The sequence below is a fragment of the Panthera tigris genome, chromosome A2 (assembly GCF_018350195.1).
Source record: "Panthera tigris isolate Pti1 chromosome A2, P.tigris_Pti1_mat1.1, whole genome shotgun sequence".
NCBI lineage: Eukaryota > Metazoa > Chordata > Mammalia > Carnivora > Felidae > Panthera > Panthera tigris.
In genome coordinates, this window is record NC_056661.1 from 16254867 (window position 1) to 16278053 (window position 23187).

General features: G+C 43.7%; 1 protein-coding gene across 1 annotated transcript; it reads right to left on the bottom strand.

Annotated features, from left to right (window-relative positions):
- Nucleotides 1-237: 237 nt before the first annotated feature.
- Nucleotides 238-23171, bottom strand: LOC102952945 (putative serine protease 46). The gene is made up of 5 exons (XM_007088423.2): nucleotides 23017-23171; nucleotides 20663-20840; nucleotides 20223-20482; nucleotides 19252-19415; nucleotides 238-655 (listed from the first exon to the last, which is right to left on the bottom strand). Exons 1-5 carry the CDS (start codon nucleotides 23096-23098, stop codon nucleotides 407-409), a joined length of 933 nt encoding a protein of 310 aa, XP_007088485.1. The 5' UTR covers nucleotides 23099-23171; the 3' UTR covers nucleotides 238-406.
- Nucleotides 23172-23187: the final 16 nt, after the last annotated feature.

Below are 23187 nucleotides of genomic sequence, written 5' to 3' on the forward strand. Positions count from 1 at the left end.
GGGGAGTTGCTGAGGTGGCGACAGGATTAAGCAGGGCTTAGGGGTCACAGAGTCCCACCCCAAAGTTGGCAGAAGGGGACAGCGCAGCCCCGAGGGGGGAAACATGGCCAGCACAAAGCACAAGTAAGCCCCTCAGGAAAGGCTCCCCTTGAGAGGACAGACAGGCCCCCCGGGGCTGCAGAGGCTCCGGAGGGTTCTGGCCACAGTCAAGAAGAAAGATGATGATTTCTGTGGCGCAAAACTCAAGAGCATCTTCATTGAACAACTCTGAACACAGCAGCTCTTGGACCCTCCCCCAAGGGTGCTCTGCCCTGATGTCACGTGTCCCCTGGGTCTCCACTTCTCCTGAGGGCAGACGGAGGGAGGAAGAAGTGGCCTCCGGGCGGGCCTGCCCTGGAAACACCGCTCACAGGAGCCACATGGAGCCCAAGGACACCAGCAGGATGTGGCCAGTGACCGGGCTCAGGAAGGCAGCGCTGGCCCTGCTGATGAACCTCATGTCACTGATCTGCTTCTGGATCCAGTAGGTGAAGTGGGGGGTGCTGGTATAGATGCTTGGGAAGCGTCGCCGGTTGCAGAGAAAGCTCCAGCTCACCACCCCCACCTGGATCCAGGAGTTGTTCACCTGACACACGAGGGGGCTGCCAGAGTTAGCCTGTGGAGGGGAGGGGGGAGACGTGAGGGAAGCGGCAGGAGGGGAGAGCCTCGCTGCAGGCCCTGCCGAAATTCACACCTTCCTGGGCCACAGGCTTAGCATGAGCTGTGTTAGGCAAGTGCTGTCCCTGGTCACATGGCTATGAGCCTGCTCTGTGGCACAAAAGCTCGGCACCGGGGCCCCGGCTCAGGACCACACTGGCCTCTCCCTCCCTTCTCCTGCGACCTCTCTGACCAGAACCCCCGGGTCCTCTACCTCTGTCCTCCCTTAACTCATGGGAGGCCTCCAAGGTGTTGCCCTTGACCACCTTCTTTCCTATACTCCTGCTTGCAGAGTGAGCGGTTTGAAATGCAAACCAGCCCCCTCCTTGTGCAAAGCATTCTAAAGTTGATATGGAAGGACACTGGGCCATGAATTCCATGACAGGTCTGAGAAAAAAGAGCAAATTGGAAAGTCCGGCTGGTGGTAGATTTGACCTAGCAGAGAGTTACATATATTTCAAAGCTGTGATTACAGAAACTGTGGCACTGGCATAAAAATAGGAAAATTGACCAATCATGCAATGGAGAGCCAGCCTGATGTCTGCATGTGAGGAGATGTGGCACATGTTCCAGAAAGTTCTGAGAAAAGTGGTCTCTTGTAATGGTGGGGAAACTGATGAAGAAAAATGAACTTGGGTCCTGCCTGCCATAACAAAACCTCAGAGGAATTAAAACCCTCAATGTGAAAAGTTAAAAAGGTAAAGCTCGTTAAAAACATGTAGGATCATGACTTTGACTTAAGATGAAGCATATGGGTTTTTTTAAATTTTTTTAACATTTATTCATTTTTGAGAGTGAAAGAGACAGAGCATGAGTGGGGGAGGGGCAGGGAGAGAGGGAGACAAGGAATCCGAAGCAGGCTCCAGGCTCTGAGCTGTCGGCACAGAGCCCGACGTGGGGCTCGAACTCACGGACCGTGAGATCATGACCTGAGCCAAAGTCGGACGCTTAACCGACCGAGCCACCCGGCACCCCGAAGCATATGTTTTAAAACAAAACTCGGGGCGCCTGGGGGGCTCAGTCGGTTAAGCGTCTGACTTCGGCTCAGGTCATGATCTCACGGTCCGTGAGTTCGAGCCCCACGTCGGGCTCTGTGCCGACAGCTCAGAGCCTGGAGCTGCTTCGGATTCCGTGTCTCCCTCTCTCTCTGCCCCTCCCCCACTCATTCTCTCCCTCTCTCTCTCTCTCTCAAAAATAAACATTTTTAAAAAATTACATAAGACTCAAAACCTACAAACTTGAAGAAGGGAGATGTGTTGGGCTTAAGTACATCAAATTTATGACTGTTCAGTGAAGGACACCATATCTCATTGAAGATAGATGATGAATTAAGATAGGGCATTTATTCGGTCTAAAACCAACTAGAGGTCAATATTTAGTATATGTAAGGACACCCTGAACAGTAACAAGCAGAGAAAGAGACTTGGGAGATTTCTGGGGAAGGTGATGGGAGTAGGAGGATCCTGGGCTCACCTCGTCCCACGGATACACCTAGAGAACACCCACATCAGAGTAAATAAACCAGAAAATGACCCAAAGCCTGGCAGAACAGACTCACCACAGCTAAATGCAGAGAAAAGGTCACCTTGAAGAGGGTAGGAAGGGTGGACAGCCAATCAGGAGCCAAACTGACCTGCAATACTGTCTATGGGAGGAAGGGATGCCCCAGGTGCAGGGCAGGGAGAGGAGCAGACCCCACACCAGGCACCCCAGGCACAGGGGATCCCCACCGGGAAAATGAATCATCCTCATACATTTGGCTTTGAAAACTAGAGGGGCCTAACTTTGTTGGTTCTTACAAGCAGTAGAGCTTAATAGAACTTTAAAAATCAGTGGCTCAGCTCTGGGAGAGCCAGAGAGTAATAGGAAACTGAGTCTTTGCTCTTAAAGAGATGGCATAACAAACAGCCAGGGAGATACAGCAGAGAAGGAGCAGCTTAAAAAACACCTAGGGTATATGAAAAGGAGACGTACTTACTAATCTCAGAGTGTGTGCTGGAGGGGCAGGGATCTTTGGGAGACTTCTCCAGGAACAAAAGGGCTGGCAGGTGCCGCCTGCCTCTCCTACCCCCCAGCCTAGATATATGGACACCTGCGGGAACCAGCTCATTGAGAACACTCTCCACCTAGTTTGCAAACAGCGCACCTCACCCCTGCATTCTCCTATGGACATGCCCCCTCTATCCCAGCTGGCCTCAGCAGTTTTCCCAGGCAGCCACAGCTCATCCTCCTGCAGTGACGAACACAGGCCTTGCCGGCATTGGGCACCCCACACCACATTCTCCTATAGACACACTCCCTCCAACACGCCCTTGGCAGGAGACCATCCAAAGCAGTGCCACACCCTAGCAGGGTGCCAGTACCACTCCAAGGTGACTCCTGCCCCAGGGAGAGGGGAAGATAACCACACATACCAGTCCATCAGTGGCCCCAGCAGTGGACTGAGGGCAGACATCTGATCTCACTGCAGGCTCCACCCACTGATGAAAGTTTTCAGGGGATGACACAGGGGAAATACCCAGCGATTCAGTGCTACCACAGTTCTTGCAAACGCCTGGACTGACTCAACTCAAGCTGAAGGCAGCCCCAGACTGACCCACTAACAACACAGAGACCAAACCCTACCCACAACAGGCAAAGAGGGCCATTGCAGGTGACTAGACTGAAGGCAAACATGGCTCAGCCACAACAGTCGGGTGCACACAACACACATAGGGGACACCCCTGAAGTGCCAGGTTCTGGTGAACAGGGGATATTGCAGTGCAGGGCACAACAGGACCTCTTCTTCATAAGTTTGCTACTTTCAAGAACAGGAGACACAGCTGACTTTCCTAACACAAAGAAACAGACAGAGTCAGACAAAATGAGGAAACAGAGGAATATGTCCCAAGTGAAAGAACAGGAGGACAAAATCACAGGAAGGGAGCTACACAAAATAGAGATAATATGTCTGATAGAGAATTCAAAGTAATGGTCATAAAGATACTCATTGGACTTGACAAAAGATTGGAGGACCCCAGTGACCCCCTCAACAAAGAGACAGAAAACAAAAAAGAATCCATCAGAGATAAAAAACTCAAATAAATGAAATTAAAAATACATTAGAGGGAATTAATAGTAGACTAGAGGAAGCAGAAGAATGGATCAGTGACCTAGAGTACAGAATTATGGAAAGCAATCAAGCTGAACAGGAGAGAGAAAAATACAAGTGGCCAACAGACACATGAAAAGATGCTCAACATCACTCATCATCAGGGAAATACAAATCAAAACCACATTGAGATACCACCCCACACCAGTCAGAGTGGCTAAAGTTAACGACTCAGGAAACAACAGATGGTGATCAGGATGTGGAGAAAATGGAACCCTCTTGCATTGTTGGTGGGCATGCAAACTAGTGCAGTCACTCTGGAAAACAGTGTGGAGGTTCCTCAAAAAATTAAAAATAGAATTACCCTACAACCCAACGATAGCACCACTAGGAATCTATCCAAAGGATACAGGAATGCTGATTCATAGGGGAACATGCACCCCAATGTTTATAGCAGCGCTATCAACAATAGCCAAATTATGGAAAGAGCCCAAATGTCCATCAACTAATGAATGATGTGGTATAGGGGCCCCTGGGTGGCTCAGTCAGTTGAGCATCCAACTTCGTCTCAGGTCATGATCACGTGGATCATGAGTTCAAGCCCCATGTCAGGCTCTGTGCTGACAGCTCGAAGCCTGGAGCCTCCTCCGGATTCTGTGTCTCCCTCTCTCTCTGCCCGTTCCCTGCTCGTGCACTGTCTCTATACCTCTCAAAAATAAGTAAACATTAAAAAAAAAAAGGAGAAGATGTGGTATATACATACAATGGACTACCACTAGGCAATGAAAAAGAATTAAATCTTGCCATTTGCAACATCATGAATAGAACTGGAGGGTGTTATGCTAAGTGAAATAAGTCAGTCAGAGAAAGACAAATATCATATGATTTCACTCACATGTGGAAGTTGAGAAACTTAACAGAAGACCATGGGGGAAGGGAAAGAAAAAAATAGTTACCAACAGAGAGGGAGGCAAACCATCAGAGACTCTTAAATACAGAGAACAAACTGAAGGTTGATGGGGGTGGACCACCAAGCCAGCCCTATACAAAATGTTAAAGGGGATGCTTTAAGTGGAAAGGAAAGACCATAAGCGGGAGTAAGAAAAGTAGGAACCACAAAACCAGTAAAATCTATATCTATAAAAATCAGTCAAGGGACTCACAAAATAAAAGGATGTAAAGTATGACACCATCTACCTAAAATGTGGGGTGGTAGCGGGGAGAAGAAGAAAGAATGGGTTCAAACTTAGGTAACCATCAACTTCATATAGACTGCTATATGCAGAAGATGTTACATACAACTCTAATGGCAAACACACATCAAAAACTGGTCATAGATATGCAAAAAACAAAAAGAAAGGAAGCCAAGCATATCTAAAAGCCCGCAAACTGTGAGAGAAGAGAGTAAGAAAAAAATCAGAGAACTACAAAAACCATAAAACAAGTTAACGAAATGGCAACACATACATAGCTACCACTAATTACTTAGAATGTAAATGGACTAAATGCTCTGTCACATTCAGTGATGGAACAGACAAAAAAACAAGAGCCATCTGTATACTGCCTACAAGAGACTCATTTCAGATTGAAAGATGCATGCAGATTGAAAGTGAGGGGATGGAGAAGCAGTGATCATGCATATAGAATTGGGGGAAAATGGGGCACCTGGGTGGCTCAGTCAGTTGAGCGTCTGACTCTTGGTTTCGGCTCAGGTCATGATTTCATGGTTTGTGAGATTGAGCCCCACGTCAGGCTCCACGGCGCTGGTGTGGAGCCTGCTTGGGATTCTCTCACTCCCTTTCTCCTGCCCGGCTTGTGCACATGCCCTCTCATGCTCTCTCTCTCTCTCTCTCAAAATAAATAAACTTAAAAAAAAAGAGTTGAAAAAAAAAGCTGAGGTAGAAAAAGAGTTGAGGGAGACACAAGAGTGTCCACTCCAGTTGCCAGCTCCCTGACAGTTTGGCAAGGCAGGGAACCCCTCATCCCCCAGGAGCACTGGAGGAGGGAGATGTGGTCGAACTTGGCAAGGTTTAAATCAAATTGATTTTTAAATCGAGACTTGTAATCAGACAGGGTGTATAGTAACTAAAAGTGACTGAAAACTGTATACTCTGCCCCAAATGATGTTTGGGGGAGGGAAGAAGCTTTGACATAGGACATGTGGAGGGGAGTGACTTGAAAAAATAAAACCATTTCATGTGGATTCTCTAACAAATTGAGACTCCTCAGCAAACAAATGCAGGAGGGGGTATGTAGCACAATATCATTTATGCAAGTTAAAATACACATTCAGCAACACTATGCATTTTCCAGAGATACAGACATCTTTAAAGAGCTGTAAGAAAGAGATTTGAGTAGGTGCCTTTGCAGGGCAAGAATATGAAAGATGAAGGGGAAAATCAAGACACTGATAATCAAGCTAATGATAACATGAGGGCCGTTCCCCGAGAGAGATTTACTGGACTCTGGGAGCTCAGAGAAAAAGAGAACTCAGAATAGTGGAGAGAGAGAGAATTCTCAAAAATGGACATTCTCTTACCACAATGAAATAAAACCAGAGCCCATAACAAAATGGGAACTACCCCATCAAAGGAAAAGTTAATTTTCAAAAACGTTCAAGTAAAAACAGAATTAAAACCCACGATTGTTGTGTAGGGCAAAAAGAATACCACGTGTGGCAAAGTCCGGGGGATAGGGGCCTGAACTGCACACGGAAGAGTCCCAGTCTAAATATTTTTACCGAACAAGAAAGAATGAAGCTAAGTTATTCATTATTATCATCAATTATGTATCCCTGCACATTCAGCTCAAGACACTTGAAAAGGAATTAATAAAGACAAAAAGGAGAACATCCATGCATTAGAAAGCAGAAAATCAGAGCCTTGAGAAGTTAAATCAAGAGGTCGTTCTTCAAAAACAACAAAATAGGGGGAGGGCGGGTGGCTCAGTCGGTTGAGCGTCTGACTTCGGCTCAGGTCATGATCTCGTGGTCTGTGAGTTTGAGCCCCGCGTCGGGCTCTGTGCTGACAGCTCAGAGTCTGGAGCCTGCTTCAGATTCCGTGTCTCCCTCTCTCTCTGCCCCTCCCCTGCCCACGCTCTGACTCTCTCTCAAAAAATAAACACTAAAAAAAATTTTTTTAAACAACAAAATTGATTAGCACCTTGTAAATCTTTCCAAGAAAAACAGAAAGAGAAGGAGATGCAAATGCTTTGTGGCATGAGTAGAAAAGAGGCTAGAACTGCATCCAGGGAAAATACACTCCCTCAGAATCTGAAGAATGTAACTTCCTCTTTACGTATTTAAATTCTGGATGAAATGAGTAATTTCTAAGAAAATGCAAATCATGTAAGTCCAATAACCATGGGCAAAACAACTTGAAATACTGTCCAGAAACTACCCCTCAAAGGAAAACAGGCCCACGTGGTTTCCTGGGTAACTTCTCCCCGGCATTCAAGGAGCAGGTAATTTATGTTTTTCAAATGTTCCAGAACATGGACTAATATTTTTCAAGGGAAGCGTAGTCTTGATTCTATGCCTTGATACAGGGGGTGCCTTTCTCGACACGCCTTTAAAAGGAGCCCAGCCTCACTGGAGGAAGAAGACAAAACACAAAGGCCGTGTGGGTCGTGCTGTGTGGATGGTGCCCCACGGGACACTCCCTTCCCAGGTCAGTACCCTTCCCGGGCCCTGCACCCACACTGTCCTGTGCCTGGCCCGGGGCCCAGCACGGGGTGTCTGTTGGATGAAGGAACAAATGAAACACGTTCTAAAACAAGACATTATAAATCTGAATCCGACCTATGAAGGAAAAAAAAGTACACCATGAGCGGGGGAGGGCGATCCTGCACGCAGGGGACACAGACCTGAGGGAATCTGTTCATGGAGCTGACTCAGCACATCCCATCAGAGCATGGAGTCATCCTGACAGCTACAGAAAACACATTTTAGGAAGCAGGGCATTCATTCCTGAAGTAAAAATGCCATAGCGGAACAGGAAGGAGTGGCTCTCTCCCTGAAAGACGATATGCCAGATGAGCACCACGCTTCATGATCAAGTGTGAGAAGCACGTCCAAGAAGGTCGGCAACAAGAAAAAACACAGCTCCATTCCAGGTCGTTCAGAGAAGAAGTGCCTAAGGCAATGAAAAAAGTAAATATCGTGGAAATAAAAGAGGCAAAATCATTGCTAATGGCAGCTCATAGGAGTGTAGGCCTGGAAAGCCCCAGAGAGTCAACTAAAAACTCTTAGGTAGAACAGAAGAGTTCAGCTCACCCTTTTCAACAAGAGGATGAGTCTGGGGATGGAAGTGAAGAAAGTGAAAATGAAAGGAAGGTCTCATCCTGCTGAGGAGGAAGCTGAAGATGCCAATGAACTCTGGGTGTTCATATATTAATATTAAATGTTAAACATGAGCATGGAAAATGCAAGGTGACCGGTAGCAGACTGAAATTGAGACATGACAAATTGCAAACCAACAGCAGAAAGGTGGAGTGGAAAACAAAATCAACCCAAAATGCAAGGTGGGGGAACAAAACGCAACATTCTTTTTGGTAGATGGATTAAAGGATATTCTCCCAGAGGTACCAACAAAAACAGCATCCAGGTTTATGCTGTTGAACAAGAAACAAACTTAAAACAAAATGGCATATGGGATGCCTGGGTGGCTCAGTCGGTTGAGCATCCAACTCTATTTTATTTTTATTTTTTTTAATGTTGATTTATTTTTGAAGAGAGAGAGAGGGATGGAGCATGAACGGGGGAGGGGCAGAGAGAGAGGGAGACACAGAATCTGTGTCAGCACAGAGCCCGAGCGCCTGATGCGGGCTTGAACTCACAAACCGTGAGATCATGACCTGAGCCGAAGTCGGATGCTTAACTGACTGAGCCACCCAGGTGCCCCAAGAGTGTGCGACTCTTGATCTCAGGGTTGTGAGTCGGAGCCCCACAGTGAGTATAGAGACCACTTAAAAATAAAACCTTAGGGGCGCCTGGGTGGCTCAGTCGGTTGGGCGGCCGACTTCACCTCAGGTCATGATCTCGCACTCCGTGAGCTCGAGCCCCGCGTCAGGCTCTGTGCCGACAGCTCAGAGCCTGGAGCCTGTTTCAGATTCTGTGTCTCCCTCTCTCTGACCCTCCCCCGTTCATGCTCTGTCTCTCTCTGTCTCAAAAATAAATAAATGTTAAAAAAAATAATAAAAAAATAATAAAAAAAAATAAAACCTTAAAAAAAAAAAGAGAGAGAGAAAAGAAATGCCCCCTTTATTATATCCTACATTCCCATCTTGTTTTGGTCTGTTTCTGCCTCTTGCAGTCTCATTCCTTTGCCAACACCACTCTTAAATTATTGTAGCTTTTGAATTCTTGTTTTTCTTTCGTATGTGGTAAGGCAAGTCCTCCTTCATTATCCTCCTTTCAAACAATTTGCCTGGCTGTTCTCCCACGTTCATTCCAACTGAACAATTTTAGAATAATGTCAAAAAGAAAATCACGTGGCAATGTTGGTGGAAATTAATAGATTAACTTAGGGGAAATAGACTATTTTGTTCTATTTCTTTCTGTCTAGAGCGAGGGGTTTACAGCTTTCTGCATATAGTTACTGCCTGATGCTGCTTAAGTATATGCTTATGTGTTTTGTATCTCTGCTGTGAGCAATATGTTTTCTTTCATTATATTTTCTGCTTAAATATATATACATTTATATACACATATTTATATATATACATTATATTTCTATATATTTATGTATACACATACTATACATATATATGTATATATGTACACAAGGTAAATATATTATAAGGTAATATATATATACACAATATATATGTATATGTATATACAAATACATGTATATATATACAAGGTAAATATATATATTTACAAATGTGTGTGTGTGTATATATATATATATATATATATATATATATAGTGTGTGTGTGTGTGTATGTGTGTGTGTGTGTATTTACCTTGTAACAATCATCCTTTCTGGATCTAGTTGATTCTCTTTAATTTTGTAGGTCCAGAGACCATCATCTATAAACAGTAATCAATTTACCTCCTTCTTTTCAACATGTGTACTTCTTATTTTTCTTGTCTACTACAGTGTAAGAACTATATTTCAGAACAATTAGTCTGTCTTCCAGGAGACACTGTGCTTTTTTTAAAAAAGGAACTTTGTTTTATATTCTAGAGAGAGAGAGCAAGTGTGAGCCAGGGAGAAGGGCAGAGGGAGAAAGAGAATTCCAGGCAGGCTCTACACTCAGGGCTCAGTTCAGGGCCGGATACAGGGCTCAATCCCACGACCCTGAGCTGAAATCAAGAGGTGGATGCTCGGGGCACCTGGGTGGCTCAGTCGGTTGAGCATCTGACTTCGGCTCAGGTCACGATCTCATGGTTTGTGAGTTCGAGACCCACATCGGGCTCTTAGGCTCTGTGCTGACACAGATTCTGTGTCTCCCTCTCTCTCTGCCCCTCCCTGCTCACGCTCTGTCCCCCGTTCACGCTCTGTCTCCCTTTCTCTCTCAAAAATAAATACGCATTAAAAATTAAAAAATAAAAAAAATAGTCACACACTCTTCTGAGCCTGCCGGCCTCCCCTAAAGGGGGCATTTCTATTCATTGCCCCAAAACACATTAAAAGCATTCAATAAAAGATAATTTACATAACTGGCTATGTTTAGAGAAAAATAAAATGGATGCCTTCTCTCGACCTTCCAGATGAAACAAAATTAAAATATTTAAAGAATTGAGAACACGTATGAGTGAATAATTTATCTTAGGGTGGGAAAGGTACTTCTAGGCCTAGCACAAAAATCACTATCATCAAGGGAAATAATGACAAAATTTTAAATGACTCTATGGAAAAAAAAATCCACACTGAAAAAAGGCAAATGATGGACAAATAGGGCAAAATATTGTGAACCATGTTATAAATGGTTAAAATTTCCAGTTCCCAAAGTTTTTAATAACTTTTTTATTTTGAAATAATTTGAGACTCACAGAGAAGTTGCAAGTATAATATTTTTACCCAGATTTACTAATTGTTCATGTTGTACCATATTTGTTTTATAATCTTTCCCCATACGTGTATGTGTATATGTATGTATGTATGTGTGTGTGTGTGTGTATAGATACACACATATATATATACACCATTTTAAATTAAGTTGAAAAGACATGATGCTCCTTCCTGATAATTACTACAGCATATAATATCCAGAGTGTTTACAAATCAATAAAAACAAAAGTAGTTTAATAGAAAATCATGAGCCAATGGCAGGGAAAAGTGTAAATGGTACACCGAACACAGCAAGCATCTTTATCTAGACTCTCTTTGTCATTTTACAATTGATTTAGAAGGTGAGTTCTTTCTCTGACCCTGGGTAAACACTTGGGCAGAACCAGAAGGTTTTGCTCCCTGTGATTAATGTAATCATAGGCGCTATGAGGACACTGTCACATAAACATATCTCAGTTCAGAAATCAGAATATGCGTTCCCACACAATAATTACAACGCCAGACTTGATTTAAAGTAAGAACTTTTCCCCACTACTGTCTAAGGCTTTTGGACGCCTGGGAAGGAGGAAGCCAGATCCGCTCCCCTCTCCCCCCCTCCCTTCCTGTTCCTTCCCTTCAGCAACGGCTCCAACCCCATCTTGCTAACCTGTTTCCTGAACCTGCCAAAGTTAAAGCTGGAGGGTGGGGAAGCAAGAAAACCAGCTTATCCCCCAGGTACTTCCTGCTCTCTGGGTCTTGAGCAGATTGACAGCTGACTCCGCCCCTGAGTGGGCACATATCACACTCCCTGAGTGATCTTGTTGAAACCCCTCCCAAGAGATCTGACACCCCACCCCCATCCCTTAAAGGAAGAAGGGTGAGCACACAGGAGCAGCTCTTTCCAGAGAAATCCTCCTCATAAAATCACCTCCCACTACTCTCTTGACCCTTTGGTATGTACACATAGTGGAATGTCACACAACTATCTTTGAACCCTGATACATACTGTATTTTGATGACTTCACTGAAACTTCCTATTTAATAACCTGTTGCACCGGCAATTTACAAAATTGCTCGATTTCATGGAAATTAAAGCAAAAATAAAAGTTTTAGTCTCCCAGAGGAACAAAAGTTAAAATAAAAATAATGCCTAATGCTGATGATGACGTAGAGAAAAGGGCACTCATATACTGTTGGTATTAGTGTAAATGGGTCAAAATATTTGAGGAGGCTAATTTGTCTGTATCTCTTAAAATGTTAAATGTGCATACAACTGCTCTTGTAATTACACTTCTAAAAATTTATTTTAGAGAAATACTTGAACAAATGTGCAAAGATCTATGAACAAAGATTTTTACTCTAGCATGGCAGAAAAATATTGAAATGAGTTCAGATGTCTATCAGTAGAATGGTTAAATAGATCAAGACACAGCAATATGAAAGAATTACTATTCAGTATTCAGCGAGAATGGAAGGCATTTATATAGATAGTCCAAGACAGTCCAAGATCTATTTCAAGTGAAAGTAAAAAAGTTGAATAAAATTATAATACAATCTTTCATTAAAAATAAAAACTAGAGGGGCGTCTGGGTGGCTCAGTTGGCTAAGCGTCCAGCTTCATTCGGGTCATGATCTCACGGTTTGTGGGTTTGAGTCCAGTGTTGGCCTCTGTGCTTACAGCTCAGAGCCTGGAGCCTACTTCAGATTCTGTGCATGTGTGTGTGTGTGTGTGTGTGTGTGTCTTTGCCCCTCCCCTGCTTGCTCTCTGTCTCTGTCTCTCTCAAAAATAAATATTAAAAAAGTTAGAAATAAATAAAAACTAGAAAACAACCCTAAAACTTATTTAGGGTTTCATATATGTATAGAAAAGAAATGTTAAGGATAGAAGCTAAATAACTTAGAGTGGAAATTTCTGGAGAGTTTGATTATAGGAGAGTCTCATTTTCTAAATTTTGCATTTATGTACTACTTTTTAAAGGCAATGCATCCATTTCCTTTCAAATCACACTATATGTATATATTCTTAAATAAGGTAGTGATAATTGAATCACAACAGTACAGAATTTAAGAGATGAAACCAACGTTTAATTAAAAGATAAGTTTTGGGCACCTGGGTGGCTCAGTTAAGCGTCCAACTCTCGATTTCGGCTCAGGTCATGATCATAAGATCAAGTCCCGTGCCAGGCTCTGCACAGGCAGTGTGGAGCCTACTTGGGATTCTCTCTCTCCCTCTCTGTCCCTTTCTCTCTCTCTCCCTCTCTCTCTCTCTCTCTCTCTCAAGTAAAATTTTTTTAAAAAGATGATTTTATGGTTTTAAATACTTCAAATGCAAAACTAGAAAGGGTAAATCCTTTTGTCCAAGAAGACAGAAAAAGAAAACCAAATCAAGCCCAAGGGAAGCAGAAGAAAAATTAATAGAAATAGATAATAATGAAATAAATGTTTAAAACTTAACTGCATACCAGGCTGCCAGGCAAGTTACAACATATTCCATATAACTGGTATCGCCATAAAGCCTATTTTATGACCACACAGAAATTGGGTTGGAAATCATTAACAAAACAAATAAGTACACATGTATTTGAAAATCAAAAAAACACACTTCTAAATAAGTCGTGGGTCAAAATGAAATAAGAATGGGAATTATAGAAAATATTTAGAGCCGGATAACAGTAAAAATGCTACATATTAAAATATGTGGCATTAGGCTAAAGCATTTACTAAGAGGGGAATGTGTAGCCTTAAATGCTTTCATTAGAAAAGAAAAAAGTAAGGGGCGCCTGGGTGGCTCCGTCAGTTAAATGTGAGGCTCTGGATTTTGGCTCAGGTCATGGTCTCAAGGTCTGTGAGTTCGAGCCCGGCATAGGGCTCCATGCTGACAGTGCAGAGCCAGCTTGGGATTCTCTCTCTCCTTCTCTCTCTGCCCCTCCCCCACTCACACGTGCTCTCTTTCTCTCAAAATAAGCTTTAAAAGAAAATTAAAAAGTCCAAAACTACACTGGATGTCTTCTTTATCTATTCATCTATGGATGGACACTTGGGCTGCTTCCATATCTTGGCTATTGTAAATAATGCTGCAATAAACATAGGGAGGCATATGTCTTTTCAAATTAGTGTTTTCACTATCTTCAGATAAATGCCCAGCAGGAGAATTAATGAATCATAGAGCAGTTCTATTTTTAACTTCTTGAGGAAACTCCATACTTATTTCCACAGTGGCTGCACCAGTTTGCATTCCCACCAATGGTGCAAGAGGGTTCCGCTTTCTCCACATCCTTGCCGACACCTGTTGTTTCTTATGTTGTTGATTTTAGCCATTCTGACACGTGTGAGGCGGTATCTCATCGTGGTTTTGACTTGTATTTCCCTGATGATGAGTGATGTTGAGCATCTTTTCATGTGTCTGTTAGCCATCTGTATGTCTTCTTTGGAAAAAAATGTCTATTCAGGTCTTCTGCTCATTTTTTAAATCAGACTGAGTTTTTTGGAGGGTTTTTTTGGGTGGGTTTTTGGTTTTGGTTTTTGGTGTTGAGTTGTATGAGTTCTTTACATATTTTGGATACCAACCCTTTCTCAAAAATATCATTTGCAAATACCTTCTCACATTCAGTAGGTTGCCTTATCATTTTGTTGATGTTTTCCTTTGCTGTGAGAAGCTTTTTTAGTTTGATGTAGTCCCAATTGCCTTAATTTTGTTTTGCTTTTGTTGGCTTAGCATGAGGGGGCAGATTCAACAACAAACTGCTAAGACTGATGTGCAAGAGTTTACTGCCTATGTTTTCTTTTAGGAGTTTTATGGCTTGGGGTCTTACCTTTAGATCTTTAATCCATTTGGGGCTCATTTTTGTGTATGTTGTAAGAAAGTGGTCAAGTTTCATTCTTTTGCATGTAGCTGTTTGGTTTTCCCAACATTATTTATTGAAGGGACAGTCTTCCCCATGGTATATTCTTGCCTCCTTTGATTAACTATTGATTTGTATCTATTTTTGTTTCAGTACCATATTCTTTTGATTAATCTACCTTTGTAGTATAGCCTGAAATCTGGGATTGTGATACCTCCAGTTTTGTCTTCTTTCTCAAGACTGCTTTGTCCATTCTGGATCTTTTGTGGTTTTATACAAATTTTAGTATTTTTTATTCTAATTCTGCAAAAATTACTATTGGTATTTTGATAGGGATTGCATCAGATCTGTAGATTGCTTTGGATAGTATGGACATTTTAATGATTAATTCTCCCAGTCCATGAGCATGGTATATCTTTCCATTTATCTGTGTTATTTTCAGTTTCTTTCATCAGTGTCTTATAGTTTTCAGAGTACAAGTCTTTTACCTTTGGTTAAATCTATTCCTAGGTATTTTATTCTTTTTGATGCAATGATAAATGGAGCTGTTCTCTTAATTTCCTTCTGCTACTTCATTTTTAGTGTGTAGAAATGGAACATATTTCTTTATATTTTGTATCCTGTAACTTTACGGAATTTCTTTATTAGCTCTAACAGTTTTTTGATGGAGTCGTTAGGAGTTTCTATATGTAGTATCATATCATCTGCATATAGTGACAGTTTTACTTTTTCCTTACTAATTTGGATGCCTTTTATTTCTTTTGTTTGTCTGATTGCTGTGGCTAATCTTCAGTACTCTGTTGCATAAAAGCAGCAAGATAAAGTAAAAACCAGGTGAAATTTTTAAAAATAAAAAATAAATAAATAAAATTGGCAAGTGAACATCCTTGTCATTCCTGACCTTAGAGGAAAAGCTTTCTGCTTCTCACCACTGAGTATGATGTGCTGTGGGTTTGTCATATATGGTCTCTATTATGTTAAGGTATCTTCCCTCTATACACACTTTGCTAAGAGTTTTTACCATGAATGGATGTTGAATTTTGTCAAATGCTTTTTCTACATCTGTTGAGATGATCATATGATTTTTATCCTTCATTCATTAATGTGGTATATCATGTTGATTGATTCGCAGATACTGAACATGTTTGCATCCCTGGAACAAATCCACTTGATCAGGTGAATGATCCTTTTCCTGTATTATTGAATTCAGTTTGCTAAGATTTTGTTGAGGATTTTTGCTTCTATTTTCATCAGGGCTATTGGTCTGTAATTTTCTTTTTTTTATAGTGTCTTTGTCTGGTTTTAGTATCAGGGTAGTGCTGGCCTTGTAGAATAAATTTGGAACCGTTCTTTCCTCCTCAATTTTTTGGAATACTTTAAGAAAGATAGGTATTAACTCTTCTTTAAATGTTTGATAGAATTCATCTGTGAAGCCATCTGGTTCTGGACTTTTGTTTGTTGGGAGTTTTTTGATTACTGATTCACTTTCACTACTAGTAATCAGCCTGTTCCAATTTTTTTTTTCTTCCTGACTCATTCTTGGAAGATTGTATGTTTCTAGGAATTTACCCATTTTCTTTGTATTTCTGTGGTGTTGGTTGAACTTCTCTTTCATTTCTGATTTTATTTGAGTCTTCTCTCATTTCCTTGATAAGTCTAGCTAAAGTTTATCAATTTTACATTTTCAAAGAGCCAGCTCTTAGTTTCATTGATCTTTTCTATTGTTTCTTCAGTCTCTATTTTATTTATATCACTCCAATATTTATTATTTCCTTCTACTTTGTTCTTATTCCTTCCTTTGTTCTTATTCTCGTTCCTTCAGGTGTAAAGTTAGATCGTCTCAGATTTTGTTTCTTGATGTAGGCCTGCATTACTATAAACTTGCCTCTTAGAACTGCTTTTTAAAGCATTGCCAATTTTATTTTTTTTTGGAAAAACTGCTCATTACTTTCAGTGTTATGTTATTGTTTATTCTGGTCTCTATTTATTTCTGATTTTTTTGGTATCTCCTTCCTCTACTAAATCTCAGCTGTTTCTTCTTTTTCTGGTTCCTTGTGGTGTAATGTTGTTTATTTGAACTTTTCCTCTTTATACGAGCATTTATAGCATAAATTTTACTCTAACATCTGCTTTTGCTGCATCCCATAGGTTTTGAAATATTGTATTTTCCTTTCTTTTGAGACATATTTTAATTTGCCATTTTATTTCTTATTTGGCCCATTGCTTGTGCAGTAGTGTGTTAATATTTACATATTAAATATTTAATATACACATTGTAGATTTTCCAGCTTCGTTTTACCGTTGTTGATCTTTAGTTTTATACCACTGTGGTTGGAAACTATCCTTGGTATGACTTCAGTCTTCTTAAATTTGTAATATTTATTATGTCTCTTTTTGTGGGATTTAACCAGAGGATTCTTCTATGTGTACTTGAGGAAAATGTGTATTCTATTTTTGTTGGGTGGAATGTTTTATATTTATCTTTTAGAACCATATATTCTGAAATATGCTTCAAGTAGAAAAAATGTTCTTGTTGGAAAAAAGCGGTAACTTTAACTGAGGGTATTCATTTAAAATAAAACATGTCAGAGGGGAGGTGGGTGGGGGGTGGGTGGAACAGATAAAGGGGATTAAGAGTACACTTATCATAATGAGCACTGAGTCATGATGTATGAAATGGTTGAATCACTATATTGTACACCTGAAACTAATATAACACTGTATGTTAACCATACTGGAATTAAAATTAAACACTTAATAAATTTTTAAAAAACTGCTTTTGCTGCATCTCAAAGATTTTGAACCATTGTATTTCCATTTTCATTTGTCTCGAGGTATTTTTTAATTTCCTCTTTGATTTCTTCATTGACCTGTTATTTATTTGGCGGCGTGTTGTTTAGCCTCCGCGTTTCTGTTTTCTCCAGTTCTGGTTTTGTTTTGTTTCTTGTCACTGATCTCTAGTTTCATACTGTTGTGGTCAGAAAAGATGCTTGATAGGGTTTCAGTCTTCTTGAATTCACTGAAACTTGCTTTGTGGCCTAACATGTGATCAAGCTCTCCTGGAGAATGTTGTATGTGCACGTGAAAAGGAAGTGCATGCTGCCGTCTTTTGTTTTTTGATGGAATGTTCCATATATATTTTTTTTTCTGTATATTAAGTCCATCTGGTCTTGACTTCAATAAAATCTAAACTGCTGCTCAGCAAAGGACAGTGTAAACATAATGAAAAGATAAATTTAAAAACCGGGACAAGATATCGGCCATATACACAAGGAACACAGAACCAAGATCCAAAATATAAAATATAATAAAAAGAAAAAGGCAAACAATAGAAAATGTGCAGAACAGCTGAGTAAGTGATTCATAGAAGAAGAATCACGAATGGAGAATGCACACAGGAAGCGACGCATAGCTGCACTGGTCACTGGGGACACACGCTGCAACCACAACGGGATACTATTGCTCTGTTTCTCATCTAACAGGATGGAAAACGTTTTATAGTCTGACAATACCAAAAATGTTGCCAACAATATGGAACAGAATTCTCAAACACTGATGTAAGAATATGGATTAACACGATCCCTTTGGAAAACAATTGGCAATAACAATTTTAATTTTTTTAATGTTTGATTTATTTTTTTGAGAGAGACAGGGACAGAATGCAAGTAGGTTAGGGGCAGAGAGAGAGGGAGACACAGAATCCAAAGCAGGCTCCAGGCTCTGAGTTGTCAGCACAGAGCCCGACGCAGGGCTCGAACCCACAAGCCGCGAGATCATGACTGAGCCGAAGTCAGACGCTCAGCCGACTGAGCCACTCAGGCGCCCCTTAATATTTTTTTTCTATTGAGAGAGAGACAGCAGGGAATGGGCACAGAGAGAGAGAGAGAGAGAGAGAGAGAGAGAGAATCCCAAGCAGGCTCCATGTTGTCAGCGCAGAGCCTGATGTGGGGATCGAACTCATGAACCATGAGATCATGATCTGAGCCGAATCAAGAGTCAGATGCTCCACCAACTGAGCCCTCCAGCGCCCCAGCAAAAACTATTAAAGATGAAGGCATGCACAGCCTATGACCCCCCCAGTTCCCTGCAGGACACATCCTGTCGAGAAATTCTGGAACACGTAAGTAGGGAGATGTGTGTAAGAATATTCAGAGCAGCGGTTTGTGATATGAAAAAATCCCTGAAAACCACCTCAATGCTATAAACAATAGAGTGTAGAAATTGTGCCACGGTCACAAGAGAATATCCTAGCTCGAGATGTCAATTAATGAATGAGAGCTGCACTTTTCAATAGGGATAAATCTCAAAAACAATGTTGAACCGAAGATGCGAGAGACAGACACACGCTTACGGAACGATGCCATTTATGAAAACCAGTTCTGCCAGCACCGGGCCCACATCTGGGCATGTGACTGATGTTCAGAAATGTCCAAGAGACCTGAAAAGCATTGCCATTATTACCATTATTGTGGACAGGCACAAAGAGTTTTTTCACCCTATTTTACAGACTTGGAAACTGAAGGCCAAGGAAAGGAGATCTTCCTCAGGTCACCCAGTGCCGTGTGAGAAGGCAGACGCGATCCCTGAAAGTCCCCTCCCTCCCGTGGGCCACACACCCCGCACCTGACAAGAGTCCATGCCCAATTCTGAGGAGGCACACAGCATGTCCTTCCCAATGAACTTCTTCTCTTTCTTCAAGAAGAGAAACTGGTACTGCTGACGGCAGATACTGTTGCTAATGATCCTGACAGCCACCTCCTGAAGACGGTAGGGGGTACTTGAGGTTTCTGAAGAGACAGAGAGAGAGACAGAGAGAGACAGAGAGATCCTGCCTCATCATCCCTTCAACTATTTGACACATCTCCGTCTTGAAGTTGTCCACATTCACTAGGGTTGTGAGACAGGGCTACTGTCCCGGGATGGTAATTTATAAAGGCCCCATCCCACAGTCTGACTTTTGAAACACTCAAACTCCTTAGAAAGACCAAGCAAAAGCCTCCCAGGGGGCTCAGAGCAGCATCTAAGCCCTGAATGAGGACCAGGAGAGACTACTGCAATAGTTCAGGCTTCAACAAGGGTGAAACCCTGCTCCACGGCTACCTGCCAAGGTGTCAAGACCCAGGAGCCCAAAATGTGCCATCCCCTGGAGGGCAGGATCCCACAAACACTCCTCGATTCTAGGACTCTAGGGTGGCACCAACCAGGAATTATTGGTGCCTTGAGGTAACAAGTATGTATGATGGCTGTCCAGTGCCTCAATACTTCCTGAGATCATGGCCCATGTGCCACTTGTAGACAGGGAATCCCATTAGTGGCCCAGGATTAATTTCCCTGCCATGCTGCAAGGTGAGGGGTTGGCACTGGATTTAACTCTGGGAAATGAGGCCCACATAGCCCATGTGCGTCCTTTACACTAGAGCACTATGGATCTCTTCCTATCAGCAAAGGTCAGGATAGTGTGTAGCGTGCTTAAGTGCTCGGGAATGTTCGCTGAGGGACTGAACGAGTGAAGAAGGGAATGAACAAACGAGCCCACGTCAGAGCTGTGTTCCGAACAGGCTGCAGTCTTGGGACCTCTGCCTGCCTTTACTCACCTTGTTCATTTTTATGTCCCCACCCGATCACCCAGCACATGGTCCCGAGCGAGAGCTTGAATTTGGTGTTGGGTAGGCAGACAGGCTGGATGAGGGGGGACCAGGAGATGGGGTCCCTCAGCTTCAGGAGGGCAATGTCCTGGGATAGGAGGTTGTGGAAATCCTCGTGGATCACGATGCGAGTGAGCAGGAGCCAAGTGCCGTTTCCTGAGACCTGCTGGACTCCCACCCTCACGGAGTACTTTTTGGGGTCCTTGGATCTACAGGGCCATAGGTAGGAGGCAGATTGCCAGCAGTGAGGCCATACGTGGTTGCAGACACACAGACTGAGCACAGGGTAACCCAGCCAGGCCCCTACTCCCAGATCCCCAGATCTACTGGGCACCACCCCCCACGCCAGAAAGCAAAGCCCCCGGGAACGGCTGGCCACCCCGACTGACCTCTCTAGGCAGTGTGCGGCCGTGAGGACCCACTGATGGTGGATGAGGGAGCCGCTGCAGATGTACGCGCCCAGAAACAGGATGCTCACCTGCCATGGCCACTTGCCTACCTCTACCAGCTTCCCCTTCACCATCTTGCAGGCGATGTTGGTGTGACCACAGGCCTGGAACCAGGGCTCTAAGGAAAAAGTAGAAAGGGGGCCATGCCAGGCCTGTGCAGACTCTCAAGACCACTGCACACGGCAGCAGACTATCGAGGAAGAGAGAGCCACATTCTGGCCACCACACACGTGGGGAAGGGCTTCGCATACAGCCCTGCAAATGACAAAGGCCTAGAGGCAACAGATGCCCCACATGTTAAAGCAGTCCCCCACGCAAGGGGAACTGGACGGCCACCACCCCCAGGGTTTCTCTCTGCCCACTCGTTTACACAAGCAGATGGCTAGGGGAGTGAAGCAGGAGACTCATCCGAGGAGCGAGTTGCCAGTCAAGGGATAAGTGATGGGGCACAAGTGAGCAGGACGGCTTACGGCTGTGGTCAGAAAGCAATGGACAGTGATGTCGCCTGGTACAACTCCAGCGCCTGCCTTCGCAGGTCACCTCCCCGAGGTGTGCTCTCTGTGACCATATGAGAAAGTGAGTAGAGATGCTTGTCAACCCCCTCCTTGCCCCGCCCCACCCCCAACAGCAGGAGTGGGAGAAGAAGGAGCTGCACTGAACTGGTTTAAGACTGAGATCTTGAACTGGACCATCTCGGACTGGTATTTAATAACTGAACATCGAGGACAGGAGAGGGAGAGATTCTGCAGCAAAGGTTGGAGACCAAGATTAAAGACAAATAAAAAGGGTTTTTTGTATGTAGCTTGCTGTCAAGGTTGGACTGGCCAACAAGCTGCTAACATGCAGTCACAGATCCTCATGGAGGCAAAGCTAGACATGTGTTTACGACGTCAGAAGCTGGCATGATTCCAGAAAGTCTGTTTCCCTCAGCAGCTCAGTGTGCAATGCCAAGCAGAGCATCAGGGACTCAGCAGCAGTAACCAAGGCCTGTCCTTGCCTAGGGAGGGTCCACAACGGTGGTGGAGCGGTCCACTGATAAACAGACAAGGTTAATAGCCTATGATGACCCCGACACATTAGTGGAAACATCTGGTGTGCCCTGCCTCACAGAAACCCCTCCACACACACCATTGATGTTTTGGCTCATTCTGCTATGTCCCAGGGCTTCTGGTACCATCAGGTGTAGATGGTCAGCTCCCTTGCCACAGACTTCCGCGGCTAAATACCTTTACCCTCAGCCAGGGTCTTCCCCAAGGGCCCCCACATCTCCACTGAGTTTTGTCCTGCCTTGCTTTCTCAAGGCTCCATTCTTGCCCATGTCCCTATCCAATGGCTTGCTGTCCTATTTTCCATTTCCCCCCAAGGGGGAGCCGCATTTCCAGCTCTTCTCACATGCTGTGGTAGGTCCGTGGCTACCTTGTGATTCGGATTACAGCCTGCCCCGATGGGGGCTGTTCCACTTTGGGAGGGAAGAGGAGTTCCAGAGGCTTGCCCTCTCCTTTCTCACAAAGCTGAGGGCCCCGTGGAGCCAGGGTCCTGCAGAATGAGCCTCACCACCTAAAAAGTGACAGTCCTAGGGGGCGGGGCTGGGCTTCGCCGCTACACTCCACACCCTCAGTGTGTTCCCCGGGCTCGGGGAACAACACTCCTCAGAGCTCACATCCAAAACACAGACTCCCACCTCCTTACAAAGGATTTGCAGGATTCAGCCTGGAGATGCCAGCATCAGGTGCCAGCACCAAGGACAGCGGTTCAGTCAGAGGGGAGCCATGATGGATTGTTTGGGGGTGTGAGGTGTCGGGGATCAACCTCGCCATAGACACCATCACACACACAGGGAACACTCAGTGGCTAGAGTCTACTGAAAACCAGTATTGAACCCTGGCTCCACAAGCCACCTAAGTCCCCTGGGCCTTGGTTTCCCGTTGTGAAATGGAGACACTGGTAAAGGCCACCTCACAGGGTGTTGAGACCTTACAGAGGGTGAACAGTCACTCATACCTCACACATTGTCATCCTAAGTCCTGGTTCTCCTAGATTGCACCTCCCAAACAAGCTCATCTGATCCCCGTCTGTTAGCTTGTTCCCCAATTTCTAACAAGACTCTTCCCTCGTGTTCATGGTCCCCCTTGCCAACTGGAAGTGCTTCGACACTATCTGGGCCCCTAAGTTGGTACACTGTGCAGTCTGGTGAGGATGTGCCCATCAGGATATGGGCCAATTCAGAAAGGAGGACAGAACCCAGGCAAAGACACCCCCTCCCCTGCCCCTCTCCCATGTCCCAAAAGCCCTACCTTCTGAAAAGAGGGAATTTCCAAGTTTGGCAGAAGAAAATGGAGATGTGAGGCTCTGAAGATCTCCTGGCCCACATGCCATGGCTAGCAGGTGCCTGACCTACACTGGCCCTCATAATAGGACGTGGGGGCAGGGTGGGGCAGAGCATCTCTACTGTGTGAGAATTCTAG